Source organism: Heptranchias perlo, chromosome 31, assembly GCF_035084215.1.
Source record: "Heptranchias perlo isolate sHepPer1 chromosome 31, sHepPer1.hap1, whole genome shotgun sequence".
Taxonomy (NCBI): domain Eukaryota; kingdom Metazoa; phylum Chordata; class Chondrichthyes; order Hexanchiformes; family Hexanchidae; genus Heptranchias; species Heptranchias perlo.
In genome coordinates this window covers 28077606-28092402 of record NC_090355.1, presented here as the reverse complement: position 1 = coordinate 28092402, position 14797 = coordinate 28077606, and the positions used below count along the sequence as shown (strand labels likewise).

Sequence of the window (14797 nt, the reverse complement as noted above, 5' to 3'; positions counted from 1 at the left end):
GTTTACCTACTATGCCATTAGGCAATTTGAAATCCTGATTTTTCAGTTGCTAGTGAAATTGTTTTTTGTTACTAGACTACAGTTTAGCTTGAAACAGATGACTATCCATCAGTGATAACTTACTTTTAATACATGCTGAATACACAAATGATGCAAGCTTCTAATTCAGACTGATTTCCTGTTATTTAAATTCTTTACATCACTGACGTGTTAGTCTGTTACTTATGGAAACGCGGGAGGTCTGTTAGATTCATGGGGATGCAGCCAAGGCCAGGAGCAGGAAACAAAACCTAAACAGATAATGAAAAGAATCAGGATGATGAAGAAATGAGTGGAAATTTGATTGCACTTTATGGCAGCAAGCCCAGAAAAGAGATACTTCCACTTGATCTGTTATGCTATAACAGAGAGATACACAGTGACCCATTTATGCTGCCTCAGATATGAAAAATGTATTGTTTCTGTGTTTGATTTTTTTGGATAGGTTTGTGGCACAATAGGTTTCTTAGTAATGTTTATTTTTCAAATTATTTTGTATATCACCTATGTGAGGTGAACTGAATTGTTGCATGTATTTGATTTGTAAAAATTAACACAATAACTATACACGCTGGGCATGTGCAGTTTTTGAAGAATTTTTGTTTGACATCCCTATTGATAGTTTTTTTGGAAATGAACTGAAAGAATATGTGTGCCATTTTTGTCTTAATGACATCTTCCCGAAATGACCAGATGAAACATTTTGATGAAAGTTATGTCATTGTGTTTGTAAAAATTACATTTTGGAATGCCCCTCGATTGACTTGGAGGCCAGATAGACCAGGAAGGTCCCATGTTCGAAACCTAGACTATGCTGAGCTAGTTGATCTCAGTTGTGGTGCTGATGGTTGAGTTTGCTTGATCTCAGCATTCTGGCCTTTCGAAAGAATGAATAAGCCAGGGCTCCCTCTTCTGATCATGATCCAGTGATCTTTGCAGGTTAGTGCACAGATGTGTTACATAGAGTCTACAGCATAGAAACAGGCCATTTGTCACAACCGGTCAATGCCAGTGTTTATGCTGCACACGAGCCTCCTCCCATCCCTCTTCATCTGACCCTATCAGCATATCCTTCTAACCCTTTCTCCCTCATATGCCTATCTAGCTCCCTCTTAAATGCATTTATGCTATTTACCTCAACTACTCCTTGTGGTAGCGTGTTCCACATTCTTACCACTCTTTGGGTAAAGAAGTTTCTCCTGAATTCCCTATTGGATTTATTAGTGACTTTCTTTTATTTATGACCTCGAGTGGAAACATTTTCTCTACATCTACCCTATCAAACCCTTTCGTTATCTTAAAGACCTCTATCAGGCCACCCCTCAGCCTTCTATTTTCTAGAGAAAAGAGCCCCATCCTGATCAGCCTTTCCTGATAAGTATATTCTGTCAGTTCTGCTATCATCCTTGTGAATCTTTTTTGTACATTCTCCAATGCCTCTCTATCCTTTTTATAATATGGAGTCCAGAACTGTGCACAGTACTCTGTGTGGTCCAACCAAGGCTCTATACATGTTTAACATAACTTCTCTGCTTTTCAATTCTATCCCTCTAGAAATGAACTCGAGTGCTTGGTTAGCATTTTTTTATGGCCTTCTTAACCTGCATCGCTACTTTTAGTGATTTGTGAATGTGTACCCCTTTTTTTCAAAAAATATACTTTATTCATAAAATTTGTAGCAAAACATACAATACAGTTGTCATATCACATTCCAAACGTACACAATACAGATTATACAATTTGCAGGTTAAATCAAGTACAGTTCAATTAACACATTGTACATAATTACAGTTCATGACACTCTGGGGTATCTCATTGCATTATACTCAATACAGATTATTGATTACAGATTCATTACAGGTACATTACAGGTTCATTACAGCAATTTGAATTTTACATTCTGCCCGGGGGTGGGGGGGGGGTTTCCTTATTGCATCCCCTCGGTATGCAATGGTTGCCTTTCCCCACAGAGCCTTTGCGGCGGCTGCACCAAGCTTCAGTGCATCCCTGAGCACGTAGTCCTGGACCTTGGAATGTGCCAGTCTGCAACACTCGGTCGAGGACAGCTCCGTGCACTGGAAGACCAGCAAGTTTAGGGCGGACCAAAGGGCGTCTTTCACCGAGTTAATGGCATTCCAGCAGCAGTTTTTTTTCCAAAAAATATACTTTATTCATAAAATTTGTAGCAAAACATACAATACAGTTGTCATATCACATTCCAAACGTACACAATATAGATTATACAATTTGCAGGTTAAATCAAGTACAGTTCAATGAACACATTGTACATAATTACAGTTCATGACACTCTGGGGTGTCTCATTGCATTATACTCAATACAGATTATTGATTACAGATTGATTACAGGTACATTGCAGATTCATTACAAGTTCATTACAGCAATTTGAATTTTACATTCTGCCCGGGCGGGGGGGTTTCCTGAGAGCAGCCCCTCGGTATACAATGGCGGGAAGGCTCTAAATGGTTGCCTTTCCCCACAGAGCCTTTGCGGCGGCTGCACCTAGCTTCAGTGCGTCCCTGAGCACGTAGTCCTGGACCTTGGAATGTGCCAGTCTGCAACACTTGGTCGAGGACAGCTCCATGCACTGGAAGACCAGCAGGTTTCGGGCAGACCAAAGGGCGTCTTTCACCGAGGTAATGGTCTTCCAGCAGCAGCTGATATCTGTCTCGGTGTGCATCCCCGGGAACAGCCCGTAGAGCACAGAGTCCTGTGTTACGGAACTGCTCAGGACAAATCTGGACAGATACCACTGCATCTCTCTCCAGACCTTCTTTGCAAAGGCGCATTCCAGAAGGAGATGGGTGACGGTTTCACCGGCACCGCAGCCTCATCGGGGACAGTGTGCGGTGGTGCTGAGAGTCCGGGAGTGCATGAAGGATCTGACAGGAAGGGCCCTTCTCACCACCAGCCAAGCTATGTTTTGGTGCTTGTTTGAAAGTTCTGACGACGAGGCATTCTGCCAAATGACATTGACGGTCTGCTCGGGGAACCAACTGACAGGATCCATCGTCTCTTTTTCCCGCAGTGTCTCTAGGACGTTATGTGCAGACAACTTACTGATCGCCTTGTGGTCGAAAGTGTTTTTTTGCATAAACTTTTCGACGAGGGACAGGTGGGGCGGAACGGTCCAACTGGACGGAGTGTTCCGTGGCAGCGTGGCCAGGCCCATCCTTCGCAACACCGGGGATAGGTAGAACCTCAGCACGTAGTGACGTTTTGTGTTTTCGTACCAAGGGTCCACACAAAGCTTGATGCAGCCGCACACGAAAGTGGCCATCAGGATGAGGGCCACGTTGGGCACGCCTTTCCCCCCTTTCTCCAGAGATTTGTACATCGTGTCCCTGCGGACATGGTCCATTTTTGATCTCCAGATAAAGCGGAAGATGGCTCGGGTGACTGTCACGGCGCAGGAGCGAGGTATGGGCCAGACCTGTGCCAAGTACAGCAACACCGAGAGCACCTCGCACCTGATGACCAGGTTTTTTCCCCACGATCGAGAGGGATCGTCGATCCCACAGTCCCAGATCCTGCTTCACCTTGGAAATGCGCTCCTTCCAGTTCTAGGTGCATGCCCCGGCCCCCCCCCCCCCCCACTGAACCAGATCCCCAGCACCTTCAGGTAATCCGACCTGACAGTGAAGGGGCAAAGGATCGGTCGGTCCAGTTCCCAAAGAACATGGCCTCGTTCTTGGTGCGATTTACCCTGGCCCCTGAGGCCAGTTCGAACTGGTCGCAGATGTTCATCAACCTGCGGACCGACAGCTGATCTGAGCAAAAGACGGCGACGTCGTCCATGTACAGGGAGGCCTTGACCTGAGTGCCTCCGCTGCCTGGGATCGTCATCCCTCCTGATGGACTCGGCAAAGGGTTCGATGCAACACACGAACAAGACGGAGGAGAGAGGACAGCCCTGCCTGACTGCAGATTTGATCGGGAAGCTTTCTGATTCCCACCCATTGATTGAAACAGCGCTACTGATGTTTGTGTAGAGCAGTCGGATCCAATTGCGGATTCCCTCCCCAAACCCCATTTTGGAGAGCACGTCTATCATGTACGTGTGGGATATTCTGTCAAAGGCCTTCTCCTGGTCCAGGCTGATCAGGCAGGTATTCACCCCCCTGTCCTGTACGTAGGCGATCGTATCCCTGAGTAGCGCCAGGCTATCAGAGATCTTCCTGCCGGGTACAGCGCAGGTCTGATCGGGGTGGATCACCACCTCCAGGGCTGACTTGACCCGATTGGCGATGACCTTGGACAGAATTTTGTAGTCCACGTTAAGTAGTGAGATGGGACGCCAATTTTTGATTTTTTCCCTCTCCCCCTTCCGCTTGTAGGTGAGTGTGATGATGCCTTTCCACATGGAGTCTGACACGCTGCCTGCCAGAAGCACACTCCCGTACACTTCCAGCAGGTCTGGGCCTATCCAGTCCCACAGAGCCGAGTACAACTCCACCGGTAAGCCGTCGCTTCCGGGAGTCCTACTCTTCTCAAAGGAATGGACGGCTTTTGTCGGTTCATCCAGAGTTTGCGGTTGATCCAGACTCTCCCGCTTGCTGTCGTCTAGAACCTCCGTGATAGACGACAAGAAGGACTGGGAGGCCGCACTGTCTGTGGGCTTCGCGTCGTACAGTCCAGCATAAAAGGATTTGCAGATCCTCATTTTGTCGGGCTGCGAGGATGTGACTGAGCCGTCCTCTTCCTTCAGGCTGCTGATCACAGAGCTCTCTCTGTGCACCTCTTGGAAGAAGAACCGCGAGCAAGTCTCGTCCTGCTCCACGGAGCGGACTCTGGACCGGAAAATGATCTTGGAGGCCTCGGAGGCAAAGAGCGAGGCTTGCTGGTCCTTCACCTCTCTGAGTTCCTCCCCGACATCGATCCCCATCGACTGCAGCAGGAGAAGATTCTGCATGCTTTTCTGTGTACCCCTAGATCCTTTGCTTCTCTACCCCATTTAGACTCTTATTATCCAAGCAGTATGTGGCCTACTTATTCTTCCTACCAAAATGCATCACCTCACACTTAATCTATCTTGAAATTCATTTGCCAATTACACGCCCATTCTGCAAATGTCAGCACAACACAGGAATGGGCATCAAATAGAATAGTCTGCTGACACTCACTAGCTAAGTTCACATCTGAAGAGCAGGCTTATGGGCAAGTTAATAGAATGCTACCGGATTCATAACCCTGCATCAAGCAGCTCCTTGGGGAGAAAATTGGACAAATAAATTGGATTTGGAAGGTCCATTCAACATATACAGGCAAATTACAGAAAGATGCAAGAACTATAGAATAGTGTTGTAAACAATTTTACAACACCAAGTTATAGTCCAGCAATTTTATTTTAAATTCACAAGCTTTCGGAGGCTTCCTCCTTCCTCAGGTGAACGTTGTTGGAAATGAAATCCTCGAAATGAAATCGCATTTATAAATCACAGAACAATGCTTGGTGATTACAGACAGTTTTTTCAACTGCCCGTTGCCAAGGCAATCAGTGTGCAGACAGACAGGTGTTACCTGCAAGGTCTCCGAATATACAAATCACCAAAAAAAAACCAAAAAAAAACCAGAGATAGAGAGGTAGAAACATAGAAAAGACAGCAACTGACCCGTTATATTAAAAACAGATAACATTTGTTCGCTGGTGGGGTAACGTGTAGCGTGACATGAACCCAAGATCCCGGATGAGGCCGTCCAAAAATCCGGCCTCATCCGGGACATTAGGTTTAGAATAGTTATGGAAAAGGACAAGGAACAATCAAATGTGAAAATACTTAACTGGAGGAGGGCTCATTTCAGTGAGTTAAAAAGGGATCTTGCCCTGGTGGATTGGAATCAAAAATTGGGAGGCAAAATAGTAATTGAATAACGCGAAACCTTCAAGGAGGAGATGGTTCAGGTACAGAGTAGACACGTTCCCACGAGGGGGAAAGGAAGGGCATTCAAAGCTAGAGCTCCCTGGATGACTAAAGAAATGGAGATTAAAATGAAACAGAAAAAGGAGGCTCATGACAAATGTAAGGTTCATAATACAGTAGAGAACCCAGCTGAATACAGAAAGTACAGAGGAGATCTAAAAAAGGAAATAAGGGCAAAGAGAGTACGAGAATAGATTAGCGGCTAACATAAAGGGGAACCCAAAAGTCTTTCATAAACATATAAATAGTACAAGGGTAGGGAAAGGAAGGGTGGGACTGATTATGGACAAAAAAGGAGATCTTCTTGTGGAGGCAGAGGGCATGGCTTGAGGTACTAAATGAATTCCTTGCATCGGACTTCACTAGAGAAGAGGATGCTGGCATTGTAGCAGTAAACGAGGAGGTAGTAGTAATACTGGATAGGATAAAAATAAAGAGGAGGTACTTAAAAGATTGGCAGTACTTAAAGTAGAAAAGTCACACGGTCCAGTTAGGTTGCATCCTAGGGTTACTAAGGGTGGAAATTGCGGAGGCTCTGGCCACAATCTTCCAATCCTCCTTAGATATGGGGACGGTGCCAGAGGACTGGAGGAATGCAAATCTTACACCCCTGTTCAAAAAAGGGAAGATTGATAAACCCGGAAATTACAAGCCAGTCAGCCTAACGTCGATGGTGGGGGATCTTTTAGAGACAATAATCCAGGACAAAATTAAATGGCACTTGGAAAAATATGGTCTAATAAATGAAAGTCAACACGGATTTGTTAACAGAAAATCGTGTTTGACTAACTTGATTGAGTTCTTTGATGAAGTAACGCAGAGTGTTGGAGGATAGTGCAGTTGCCGTTGTGTATATGAACTTTCAAAAAGCATTGAAAGAGACCGCACCTGGAATACTGCATACAGTTTTGGTCTCCATACTTAAGAAAAGACATACTTGCTCTCGAGGCAGTACAAAGAAGGTTCACTCGGTTAATCCCGGGGATGAGGGGGCGGACATATGAGGAGAGGTTGAGTAGATTGGGACTCTACTCATTGGAGTTCAGAAGAATGAGAGGCGATCTTATTGAAACATATAAGATTGTGAAGGGTCTTGATCGGGTGGATGCAGTAAGGATGTTCCCAAAGATGGGTGAAACTAGAACTAGGGGGCATAATCTTAGAATAAGGGGCTGCTCTTTCAAAACTGAGATGAGGAGAAACTTCTTCACTCAGAGGGTGGTAGGTCTGTGGAATTTGCTGCCCCAGGAAGCTGTGGAAGCTACATCATTAGATAAATTTAAAACAGAAATAGACAGTTTCCTAGAAGTAAAGGGAATTAGGGGTTATGGGGAGCGGGCAGGAAATTGGACATGAAGCTGAGTTCGGATCGGTCAATGCCCTGTGGGTGGCGGAGAGGGCCCAGGGGCTATGTGGCCGGGTCCTGCTCCGACTTCTTGTGTTCTTTAGATTTGTGGTTGGGATCAGATCAGCCATGATCTTATTGAATGGCGGAGCAGGCTCGAGGGGCCGATTGGCCTACTCCTGCTCCAATTTCTTATGTTCTTATGTTCTTATTTGATAAAGTACCACATAATAGACTTGTTAGCAAAATTAAAGCCCACAGGATTAAAGGGACAGTGGCAGCATGGATAAAAAATTGGCTAAGGGACAGAAAGCAGAGAGTAGTGGTGAACGGTTGTTTTTCAGACTAGAGGAAAGTATACAGTGGTGGTCCCCAGGGGTCAGTATTAGGACCACTGCTGTTTTTGATGACCTGGACTTGGGTGTAGAGATATAATTTCAAAGGTTGCAGATGACGCGAAACTCAGAAATGAAAATAATGTGGAGGAAAGCAGTCCATCACCGGCATCTCCACATCACGATTTCAGGAGGACATAGGTGAAATGGGCAGACACGTAGCAGATGAAATTTAGCGCAGCGGAGTGTGAAGTAATACATTTTGATAGGAAGAATGAGGAGAGGCAATATAAACTAAATGCTACAATTTTAAAGGGAGTGCAGGAACAGGGAGACCTGAGGAGATATGTACACAAATCTTTGAAGGTGACAGGACAAGTTGAGAAGGCTGTTAAAAAACCATATGGGATCCTGGGCTTTATTAATGGAGGCACAGAGTGCAGAAGTAAGCGAGTTATGCTAAACCTTTATAAAACACTTGTTAGGCTGCAGTTGGAGTATTGTGTTCAATTCTGGGCACCACACTTTAGGAAGGATGTCAAGGCCTTAGAGAGGATGCAGAAGAGATTTACTAGACTGGCACCAGGAATGAGGGACTTTAGTTATGCGGAGAGACTGGAGAAGCTGGGGTTGTTCTTCTTAGAACAGAGAAGGTTAAGCGGAGATTTGATAGAGGTGTTCAAAATCATGAACGGTTTTGACAGAATAAATAAGGAGAAACTGTTTCCAGTGGCAGCAGGGTCGGTAGCCAGAGGACACAGATTTAAGATGATCGGCAAAAGAGTCAGAGGCGACATGAGGAAATATTTTTTTCACACAGCGAGTTGTAATGATCTGGAATGCACTGCCTGAAAGGGTGGTGGAAGCAGATTCAATAGTAACTTTCAAAAGGGAATTGGATAAATACTTGAAGGGGAAAAAATTTCAGTGCTATCGGGAAAGAATAGGGAAATTGGACTAATTGGATAACTTTTTCAAAGAGCAGGCATGATGGGTTGAATGGCCGCCTCCTTTGCTATACCTACTATGGTATACCAATTTCTTAAAAGAAAATTAATTTATTGACCAGTTTAAATGATAATTTGCCAAAATCAGTGACATTCATGGCTCCCCATTTAAAGACCTTCAACTTTCATCTCCAGAACCATGTAGTTAGTGCGCTTTAACATTTTTCCCTTAGAATAGAAGTGTTAATGCTTTCCTTAAAAGTGTATCAGATTCTTGTTTTAGATGGCTAAAATAAAATACACTGTTCATACTAACCATTTTTTGGGGGGTTTTCTGCCCCCCCAGTTAACTCTCCAAAGGCATTGATTTTTTGCTGGATATAGTTCTACAAGCTTCATGCACCATCCAGTACGTCATTCAAGTAGTGATTCTTCATTTGTTATCGTAGACAGCAAGGACTGGATTTTCCTCTGCCCACACCTACAGAGTCGGGGCAGGACTTATGCCTACTACCCCAACCCTGCCATGACTTCAGTCCAGTTTCCTGGATTGGGGGTCATTAAGCGTTAATGGCGGGCTCTTGGCAAGGAGCCCACCAGTGGTCCTGAGCAAAATCCAGACAATACCGCAGTGGGACCAGGAATGGCAAGGGGTAGAAGAGCCCCAAACACAATAAATTTCCCATCGAAGGCCTCAGCCGAGACTGAGGTGGTGAACCTGGGCCCCACCCCCTCGCCAGCATGTACATATGGTGAGCAGGCAACGAGCAGTCATTGGTGGTCTTGATTGTGGGGGAGGAAGGGGGGAGAAAAATTCAGGTCGGAGCAATAAGGCAGCAGTAGGCTTCGTCGCCCAATTTTTCCCCCTTTGCTGCTATCCAGCCCCAAATGTCAGCATGCTTTTGGATTGTAGGGACATGACAACTGAGCCTGATTTTATCTACACAGGCATATTTTCCAGCAGGAGCTGTTAGATAGTGATCAGGAGCTTGCACTCTGACTGACTTCTTTTCCGTTTCCTATCCTGGGAGCACTGAGGACAGTTGTAATGCCCTACTGCCACCCAGCTAACTTATTATTATCAGGCTTGTCTGATGAAGCTATTAAAGCTATTTTTGGCTGATTGACTCATTGTTGTATTTAGATTTGCAGTCAAATCTCTGCACTGCTGCAGGTGGCTTCTTTCTTCAGATTGATCAAGTGCATCTAAACAACTGTGTAATGCCTTCTGGCCCATTCATCATTCATAGATGGAACAAAGCTGAGCTGTCTCCAGATGTTGTTTTGTTATCTGTTCCAAGGGTGTAGTACACACATGGGAGGAGAGAAAGACTTGTCTTTTAAATCCTTTTCTTATTTGTGCATTCACTCCTGAAAACAGATGCTTAAAGGGAAAGTAGAGTGTAGCAAAGTTCTTTTTGTGCAAAATACTCCTTCAGTTTATATTTGGAAAAAAAAGTTCAGAAAAATATTTGTGGACTTCATTTTAAAATGTAAAATTTTTACCCACCAGTCTGGTTTTCTTGTTGCTGTTAGGCTGCTCTGTGACATCGTGGGCCAGGAATATCTTACAGTAACTCTATTGGATGCAACTGGAATCTCAACACCAGAACCAGCTTGGGAGCTGATCTGGAGCTTCTCAAATCACTTTACGAGTTGGAATGGAAAAAGATCAACAAATATTTTTCTGACCAGGTCTTTTTAAAATATAAAAGGGGGGAGAACTTAGAATAAAAAGTACCCCCACTAGACTTTCCTTCCCCTTTTAAGTTCACTGTACATGAAGTTAAGCATTATATTTAATTTGGCTGCTAAGTGATCGGTGACTATTTAGCAAATATATTGTAAACAAATCTTTTCAAGTACAGCCTCTTCCTGCTGCAGTGTTTTCCAGATTACAAGGTGGGAAAGTTCCCCATTCAAAATTAAAATACTCATCTGCTCCTGTGGTTGGCTGATGCAAAAGGAAAGCTGAAATTTGTAATTCTGAAACTAGATGTTCTCGTTAATTGTATTATCTCAGGATTTGTCATCTGCCTCTGATTCAATATGTGTAAGTAAAGGAGATGTAAAGTTATGGCCGTTGTTTTATGAGTCCTCTTGTGAAAGATCCATAACCACAAAGGTGTTAATGAGCGTTTGTGTAAGTGGGGAAGAACCCCTGGAAAGCTCTACAGATGGCATTTCTGCTCCCTTTCAGTGTTGGCCAGTGCACATACTTCAAACCTATACCTCTTACGATGTAATAAAGAGTTGGAAATTTTTTGGTAAATTGAAACACTTCATTTTTGGAACCCAGTGTTTGCACAAGCACTCTCTGGTTGAGCTTTCATCTGTTAAATACAAGGTGGAGTTTCAGTAATTGTGTCTTAACCCAACCTTAGAGTACCAAGTGACATTTAATATTCCTCATACCAATCATCCTCTTAGGCTCTCTGGGTGAGATTACCAATTTAGTACTAAATAATGGGATTGTGCTGTGTGCTTGTACCCATTGAGAGCTGGGATGAGAATGTCCCAACTCATTTTACTTATGATCATTACATCTGGCAGAGGAAAAAAACCTTCATCCCATTAGCTGGGACTAGATTCCAATCCACAGCTAAAGGTCAGTGTACCAACATCACTCAGCTCACTTCCTTCAGTAGCCTTGATTAGTTTGCTGTTCTCATTCCGGTAAACATGCTATATTGTATCCGAGTACTTAAGTTGCTTCCCTATACTCAGAAGTCATGAAAGTAAGTGTGAAGGTATGATTTATACCAGGTTTTATAGACAATCTATGATGGAATTGATGTACCCAAGGAATCAGCACTGGGTCCACTTTTGTTCTCTGAATTTATAGATGATTCGGACTTGGACGTAGGAAGCACACTCTCGAAATTTGCTAACAGCACAAAATAGGTGGTTTGGCAAACGGTGACAAAGGACTGTTAAAGATTTCAAGAAGACAAACAGGTTAATGGAACGGCAGGCAGGTTAGCAGAATGGACAGACAAGTGGCAGGTGCACTTTAATGTGGATAAGTGTGACATAATACATTTTGGGAAGAAAAACAAGCAACAGGAATATATACTTAATGGAAAGATACTGGAGGGTGTGGATGAACAAAGAGACTTTGGGGTTCAAATACATAATTTCCTGAAAATGCAAGTGCAGCAAGATAAAATTATAAAAAAGGCTCATAGCATTTTGGATTTCATAAATAAGAGCATAGAATTAAAGAGTAAAGAAGTTATACAAAACATTGGTTAGGCCACAGTTAGTGTATAGTTTTGGGTCCCTCATTATAGGAAGGATGTAAACCCATAGAGAGAGTACAGTGTAGTTTCACCAGGATTGCATTAGGGATTGGAAGCTGTAGTTATGACAGGAGACTTGAGATACTGGGCCTGTTTGCAATGCAACAGAGAAGACTAAGATAAGATTTAATTGAGCTTTTTTAAAATATAGAGTTTTGATAGAATGGGAAAAAATATTTCTTTGGGTTGGGCAGTCGGTGAAGAGGGGCATTCATTTAAAATAGTCTCTTAAGTGAATCAAGAGAGGGGTCAGGAGAAATTTCTTTAGACAAATGGTTGTTGGAGCATCGAATGCTTTGCCACAGGTAGTGATTGAGGAGAAATTGGATAAATATTTGAAGCAGATGATGATACAGGGCAATGGGGAAAGAGTGGGGCAGTGGGATTAGTTTTGGATTGCTTTAGCAAAGAGCCAGCACATACACAGTGGGCCGAATATCCTCCTTCATTGTAAACCTCTATGGTTCTCACTGGGTGGTATGAAAAAATGTGGAGTGAACCTGATGCAAATTAAAGTTAATATTAGGATTTTATACCCCAGGGGTCCTGAATTAGTAAACTTGTCCAATTTATTTTGCAGTTTTGTAGATTGTGATTTTTTTTTACCGCAGGCTAAACCCTCATGATAGTAAAATGATGCATTTTGCTGCAAGAACACTTTGAGCTGTTTCTTTGTAGTTCTGAGTGACCTAGTATGTGTGAAAAAGAATTTTGAGCTGATATCTATGCTTTTTTGTGTAAGAAATCCATGTAGTCTACGTAATTGTGGAGTTTCCATGGAAGGTTGGTAAATGTCTTTAGTTTTTACTTTTGTTGTTAAATAGAGTTTGCAGAAAACCCCAGTGAGCTGGTAAAATGATGAATCTTCCTCTTGTAATTTTAGGACACACAGTTGGTGGTCGAGGCCTTCAAGTCCGGGTTCGAACAGCCTGGAGACGTTGACTTTGAGGATTTCAGTCAAGCTATGAAACGCACGGTTTCTGAAAGCAGTCTCTCCAACAGCAGATCTGACAGCAAACAAGAACCCAAAAGTGGCAAATCCAAGGGCAAACTCTGGCCTTTCATCAAGAAAAATAAGGTAAAAGCATTCAGCATCTGTGTATATAAACCTTACAGTTCACTTGCCTCATTTAATATCTATCATGGTTTTGTGTAATTAATGTAATATTCCATGACTTTGTTTTTAATGGGGTTGGTGGCATTACTTTGAAGTGCTTTTGATTTTACTTAAATTTTTAAATTGTAGTTTTGTTTATTTATGTGTTTGCCTTGGTTTGTTACTTCTTGCTTTTTAAAAAAAAGTCATGTTTTTGTTTTCCATACTAGTGACTAACAAACCATATTTTTCTACATCATGTGCAGCAGCATGTTTTTTTATTCTCTATTACTAAACACCCATTGACATAACTATAACTTTGTTAAACACTAGGGCAATTGTTTTGTACTTTTCTGTGATTTGATTTTCCCATAGGATTTACTAGTTCATAGTAGGTATGCCAGCTTAAAATTGTAAAGGCGTTTACACCTCTATTTTGTATCCTAATTCTAGATCGGAATATTAATATTTATCAAAATAAAAGCTTCTGAAAGAAGCATAAAATTCCTCTCACAAGAATACATACATTGTAAAATTAACCAGTATAACATGTAATGAACTTCAATCCTCGAACTGGGCAAAAATCTTCTTAGTTCTATTTTACATACAAAACACTGCACACAAACTGTTCTGTAAGACACAAGTGATCTATATTCTATGAATTAATTCATAGCTCTCCACATGGTTTTTCTATTTGCTTGCTCACACATACTGTTTATTGCAGCTATGGATTAATAAGAATTCAACACTGCAATGTTAATCCAAGATCCCAGTTATCAAGAAATACAGTGCTTCACTTTGATCAATTAAGATTTATATATTTGAATTTCTACTTCACCCTGTTATTTTTTTCTTGAAATTCTGAGCCTGGTCTATTCTCTTAGTTGTATGGACTGTGTAGAGCTCATCTGCCTCCTTCACCAAATAGCACCTGCAAAATTGGAGTTACACAGGAGAGTTGCCTCTTAAGCACCTTTCTGCACATTTTTGTTTGTCCTGGATAGCAATTGCTTGGTTTTATATTTGTATTTTTGTTACCATTGAATATTTAGAGAGGTTTTCCTTTTTTATTTAGTTTTCCTTGGCTTCTCCCTTGTAATATTGAGCCAGAAGTCATTGAGTTTTAGATTTTCTACATTCTTGAATCCTTTGCAAACCACTCACTTCAGCCAGAGGAATCTCTGATCCTCTTGAGAGCTTAGTTCATGATGCAGGCATGTAGTAACTACTCTCTCTGCCCTGAAGATTCTCCAACTGTTACCATCAGTGCTTATTTAAAATCTACATCTAATTTATATGTGAAACCCCGAATAGTGTTTCTGGATGATCTTCACCTGGATATGAATCATAATGTTATTTGTTCTTCGGTCACCCAGGGTCAAAGTGTCAGAATCTTTAATCGTATTTATTGTTCCCTTCAGGCTATGTATGTGGGTAGTTTAAAAACATAGCTGGGAAGGAATTTTTCCTGTTACTCCCACTCAAACATGTTTGCTCTGTACTTTTTATACTTTTATACCTTTTGTTTTTTTCCACTGGATTTTTTTTAAAGTTTTTTTTTGTGAATATGGACCTCTACAGGTACCTTCCACCAATGGTGCTTACCTTTACATAATTAGATTTTAGACCAAAACACACGCCCTGTGAGGACATGGATTCATAGCTGTTTGTTGATTTTTCTTTGTGACATAGACTCACAGAAATTTACGGCACAGAAGGAGGCCATTCGGCCCATCACATTTCAAGTGATATATGTTAGAGCATTATCTTCTACTTTGAAACGAAAGAAGAAT

At 42.3% G+C, this 14797-nt stretch overlaps 1 protein-coding gene across 13 annotated transcripts in view; it reads left to right on the top strand.

The window, feature by feature from the left end:
• Positions 1 to 14797, top strand: part of fnbp1b (formin binding protein 1b) — a 269577-nt gene that overhangs the window by 177011 nt on the left and 77769 nt on the right. For all 13 annotated transcript variants that reach the window (XR_010958142.1, XM_067969826.1, XM_067969829.1 and 10 more), the window contains exon 9: positions 12792 to 12986. Coding sequence is in view for 12 of the 13 variants with exons in the window: in XM_067969826.1 (XP_067825927.1) it covers positions 12792 to 12986 (195 nt within the window). In the remaining variant the exon portion in view is untranslated. The remainder of the gene's footprint in view (positions 1 to 12791; positions 12987 to 14797) is intronic.